Raw genomic sequence first — 5,788 nt, forward strand, 5'->3', positions numbered from 1 at the left:
CAAGGTTGCTGCTAGTGAATGATGTTTTCCAAACTGATAAATGTGGGATTTCCTGTGCCGCAAGCAATTTTATTTGTTTTGGGTGTTTATATTTCAGCTTTATGAAACAATCTGTCTGGGGAAAGGCCCAGAAATAATTGGCTGAGGCTTTTTTTCTAATACAGGTTTTTATAACCATAGCTGTATAGCAAATCCAAATGTGAAAGTAAAATCATGCTTCATGCTGCTGCTGGATGTTGAATACAAAGAGCTGTGCTTCCACATGCATGCTCTATTCCTGTATCTCTCGATAGCTTTTCATTTTAAAACCATGTAATGCAGAGAAGATGAAAAAAGTTTGAGAGGTTGAAGAAAATAGATTCATGCATCAGATACAGACCCCTATGTAATCTTCCTGGCGCTTGACTGGAACTATTCATTCAAACAACTTCCTTGCAAACATTACTCTCAGGTGTAGTGACTGATTTTCCTATAGCTTCCCTAGCTTTAATATCCATCTGTACTTTGTTCAGTATATTTGTTTTTCCATCCTCAATTACAGTGTTTCAAGAGGAAACAGCAAAACAACTTTTGTCCCTGTCTCTCCATATTCATTTGGCATTTTTTATCTCCTTCTTCTCAAGGGCTTTCACTGACAGACTGCAGACAAGCTGCCTTTCAGCTCATGCCAGGTAAGCACAGCGACATCCCTCCAGAGAGACTTTTAGGACATTTACTGACACCTTTGTGTCATTACCATTTTATGAGCCCCACTTCTTACAGGTTGCAATTTTGCCCCCCGTTTCTTTCCTTCATCTATTCTAAATACCGAATTTTCATTTTCTGCCCAACATCCTAATTCCTGATGGTGGCAAGGCTTCTGCTATCAACTCTATAACCTTTTCTTTCCTGGAAATAAGATAATGAGAAGGCTATTACCTGGTAAAAACTACTCTCTTTAGGACAATTTATTAAGCCTTTTGTGGCTTTAGCTTCTTGTTCTGTTTTTGATCCTTAGGTGGTCTCTATTTCTTAAAAAATATAAGAAGCTTACAAAGTATAATGCAACCTTGCAACAACACACTCTAGCAAATGGCATAGAAAGATGTCATTTCTATGCCTAACTAAGGCAGAGAAAAGTTAGCAATGCAAGGGAGGTCTGGGAGAGACAACCAAGAGGAAATAAGTACAAGTGTCCTTTTCTAATTATGCCATATCTTATTTTGCCAGAGCAACTTTGTGCCACAAAAAGGGCAAGCATAGATCACATTAAATCACAATCTAAAAAATAGAAAGCCATGAGTTCAGCTGCAGGAATTCTGTAAGATTGTTAGTACCATTCTGTAAGATTGCTAATTACAAATCAGTATTAAAATATTATTCTGACAAGTTAAAGAAGGGAAACAAATCTCTGCTAGCCCATCTACTTTTCTGTAGCTACTGGTAGCTCATGCTGCATCTGAATGTGCTGTGCCGTGTGATGTTTCGGAGAGGCTCTGTTATCAGCAGCCCCTCGACTTTCCACAGCTCCTGAGCCTCATTGGCTGGAAGGCAAAGCAGAGGCGGAGAGTACCCTGAATATCTTTCTCCTCCACACACCATAAAACAGGCAGCCAGCATGCAGTGTCTGACAGTGAGACTGGTGCTTGCAGTTTGAAATCAGTTTCTGCTCTGCAGCAGTCACTTGGGCATTTTATGTTTGTCTCTCAGTGGAAAGGAACAAAAAAAACCTTGGAGCATACCAGTGAACTAAACAGGAACTGACCATAGGGGAGAATCTGATGCAAACTTCCAGGCTGTTGGGACTCTGTGACATAGATCACCAAGGTAAATGTGATGATGATCAGAAACTGCATCTGTGAGAGAGTAAACCAGCATTTCTGAGTTTGAAACCTTATTTTGTTAGAGCAGTTGAAGTGTTCTGAACTGCTGCCTGCCTCGGTGCTGGCTTATTCTTCTTTCTTCCCAAGCTGAAAAGCCAAAGGAGGTTTTCAAAGGAATGCAAGAGGAACAGCAGCTTTAAAAGCAGGAAACTGAAGGAGACTCTCCATAAGATGAATTTCACCCAGCACCGTGGGGCACTACAGTCTCTCAATTTCTGGAACCACAGCTATGGACTGCACGGAGGTGCCAGTGAGCCCAATGCAAAGGGCCACTCCTCGGGAGGCTGCTATGAGCAACTCTTTGTATCCCCTGAAGTGTTTGTGACTCTGGGCATAATCAGCTTGCTGGAGAACGTCTTGGTCATTGTGGCGATAGCCAAGAACAAGAACCTCCACTCACCCATGTACTTCTTCATCTGTAGCTTGGCAGTGGCCGACATGCTAGTGAGTGTGTCTAATGGATCAGAAACTATTGTCATCACGCTGCTAAACAACACAGACACAGACGCACAGAGCTTTACCATAAACATTGACAATGTCATTGACTCAGTGATTTGCAGTTCTTTGCTTGCGTCAATTTGCAGTCTCCTCTCAATAGCAGTGGACAGGTACTTTACCATCTTTTACGCCCTCCAGTACCATAATATCATGACAGTGAAGCGTGTAGGGGTCATCATCACGTGCATCTGGGCTGCTTGCACGGTCTCAGGCATTTTGTTCATCATTTACTCTGACAGCAGTGTTGTTATCATCTGCCTTATCAGCATGTTCTTCACTATGCTCATTCTCATGGCATCCCTCTATGTCCACATGTTCATGATGGCTCGGATGCATATCAAAAAGATTGCTGTTCTTCCAGGGACTGGCCCCATTCGCCAAGGGGCCAACATGAAAGGGGCCATCACTCTCACCATCCTGATTGGAGTTTTTGTTGTGTGCTGGGCTCCATTTTTCCTGCACCTGATTTTCTACATCTCCTGCCCGTACAACCCTTACTGTGTGTGCTTCATGTCCCATTTTAACTTCTACCTCATCCTCATCATGTGCAATTCCATCATCGATCCACTTATCTATGCATTCCGGAGTCAGGAGCTCAGGAAAACATTCAAGGAGATTATATGCTGCTGTAGCCTGAGAGGGCTTTGTGATTTGCCTGGTAAATATTGAACAGCATGAGATGCGTTACTGTGCACACAACATGCAGCACAGACTTCCAAGCCTTCAGATCCTCCTTTTCAGCAGAATTTTGGTTAAATCTTTAAGAGTGAGCACCTCTGTCTGTCTCCCCTCCCTCTCATTGTTGTATCTCATTCACGTATAATTCATATTTCTGTATAATATATGTGATATCTACAGTTTGCTATTTATTTGGCTGGAAAGAGAAGCAGCTCTTCATACCAGTTTGTAAGTAAGCAATTACCTGTAATGGTGAATGTGAAATACTAACAAACATGAGCAGCTGTATGTTCCAACTGCTGACAAAATAACTAACTTGCCTGACTTACAGTACATATTGGCTGATGCTGTTCCTTATTCTGTTGTAATTATTGTTATCTATTACATTATATACAGCTTAAAATAGAGCGTATGTTCCTCTATTAGTGGATTAAAGGTTGTCTGGAATTAAAAAGCAGATTTTTCATAAAGGTTACTGCAAGCAATGAGTTGTGATCATTTATTTTGAACTCTTTTCCTCCTACTCCACAAGCAGCAATTCTGTTCTTTGTTACAGCTATTGTCTACAACAACAAGATATTTGAAACACATGCTACCCAAATAATCGAATGCTTGTGTTTTAGGGTGGGTTTTTTCAGGATGGTGATTGCTGTGTGTCCAAGAGTACCTTTTTGCAAAGTTGAAATTGCTATCTGAAGCATCAGTTAGTCCAGATACGTTTGTTAGACTGGCATTCGGGTAGACTAGCACCCTCCATTCAGCCATGGAGCAGGTGAGTATTAACATTGACAGTGCCAGTGCCAATGTAAAGATTGACTGAGAGACTGACCTGATGAAGATAAAGAGGGAACTTCAGTTTGAACATTCAGTTCTTCCTTGTCCTGAAGTGCTGTGGGGAGCAAGGACTTTGTGCTTGTGAAGAAAATACACCCTTGTTAGAAACAAGCTGCCCTCTGTTCTGAAGCGTGCTGTTAGCAGATGGAATCCACTGCCAGGATCCTTACAGAGGAGTCAAGGCTTGTGTTAATTTGGTCTGGGCACCTCAGACTACCCTCTGAAGCATATGAGCTTTGCAGGGCAATGCTATCACAGGGCAGTGATTCTGGCTGCCAAGTCTGCAAACCCACGCTCTGTATCTGGCAGCCGTGTGTGTTAATGCTACTTGAAGTCAGATCACCTTTTCAGGCATCTAAATGATGTGCTCTCAGTTTCATGCTAAAGTGCCACTTTCTCTCCACAGATTATAATAGGGACCTCAGGCCCCTGATTTTAGCACCTTTGGAAGTGTTTGAAGTGTTTCCTGTGTGACCTAGTCTAGGTGATCCTGCTTTGGCAGGGGGGTTGGACTGGATGATCTTTCGAGGTCCCTTCCAACTCCCAAGATTCTGTGATTCTGCGAAGTATAAATGTGAGTACACAGGATTCCATGAAGACATCCCTTAACACCTCCACAGTATCAGCTTTTATGTAAGGGCATAGAAAAATTAATTTATTTATTCCCAGAAAGTATAAAAATATAGTGGCAACTGGTAGAAGACCTGGGAATTTCTGATTTAGAAAGTCAAAACTGAATGTAAAGAATACTTTAGGTTTTAATCCTGAATTCCTGATTTTACCAAGATGAGTAGTGAATTAGTTGGGTGAAAGAAGAATGATTAAAGCTCATGAGGAGAAAAAAAAAATTATGTACTTAAATTAATAGTCTAGCCAAAAATCCAATGGACTTTATTAGAAGCCTTTTCATGTCCCACAAGAAATGATGCAAAAATGCTCTGGCAATAATGCAAGAAACTGCTGATGCCAGTTCGGACAAGACAAAAATCTCACTTGATCTTTGTTTTGCCTCACTTTCTTTAGCTATCTTAGGACTGTAAATTATGATATTGGGCTCCAGATATTACCTTTGTAGTCTATGGATGCAGAGGAGGCCCAGTGGAAAGTGGCACAAGAGCAAGACACTACCTTAGGTGCTCTGAACATTACGTTGAAAGTCTCTCTTTCTGCCCTTAGTCTATGGGAGGACCAGATACCTAATGTAAACACATCTAAATTCTGATAAGGTCTTGTTTCTGTGAATTACTTCCTGAACTCCCAATTTATTCTTAAAACTAACAGTCTCACTTCTTTTTGCAACCCAAGGGGAATAGAAATAACAATTATTTTGGTGTTGATGTGTAAGTTTTCATCAATGGTTTTCTTGCAGTTTCCAAAAACGGTGTGTATCTCTTTTGTGTTTCTTTGGACTAATTGACTAGTCAAGACAGTTGTGACCCTATTAAGCTCTAAATCTCATTTAAAAACCTAATTTTTAAAAGTAGCTTATTCTAGGGTTTTAGCAACTCTGAGCCTACTTAGCTCTTCTGTCTTTATTTTATAAAGCTAAATGTATATACATACTCTTTTAAACTGAGTTTTTAATTAAAAAGGACTTTTTCATTTAATGGTATTATGTTTTAGATCATAATTTATTGAAATTGCTGGCAAATTTTCCTATTCCCAGATTCCTTCTGAGACGCTGAATCCATTTCGGTTTGTCTGTAGCTCTGGCAACTTTTCAGCAGAGAACCATAGAAATTGGTGTTGTGAAAGATAAATATGTTCCTCTAGCTTGCTAGAGAGTATGGACAGTGGAGGATTACCTTCCACACTTGGTTTTCTGGAGCTTTGATCTTATATTTGAAAATCTAAGAAAATGAGATTTCTTTCTTTAAGTATCTTTTACCCCAATCACTTTAGCACTTAGCATTTCA

The 5,788-nt window shown here is 40.5% G+C and overlaps 1 protein-coding gene across 1 annotated transcript; it reads left to right on the forward strand.

The window, feature by feature from the left end:
* Positions 1–1,648: 1,648 nt before the first annotated feature.
* MC4R (melanocortin 4 receptor) lies at positions 1,649–3,029 on the forward strand. The gene has a single exon (XM_010179792.1). The coding sequence runs from the start codon at positions 2,034–2,036 to the stop codon at positions 3,027–3,029; it is 996 nt and encodes a 331-aa protein (XP_010178094.1). The 5' UTR covers positions 1,649–2,033.
* Positions 3,030–5,788: the final 2,759 nt, after the last annotated feature.

Source organism: Mesitornis unicolor, unplaced genomic scaffold (assembly GCF_000695765.1).
Source record: "Mesitornis unicolor isolate BGI_N332 unplaced genomic scaffold, ASM69576v1 scaffold2050, whole genome shotgun sequence".
NCBI lineage: Eukaryota > Metazoa > Chordata > Aves > Mesitornithiformes > Mesitornithidae > Mesitornis > Mesitornis unicolor.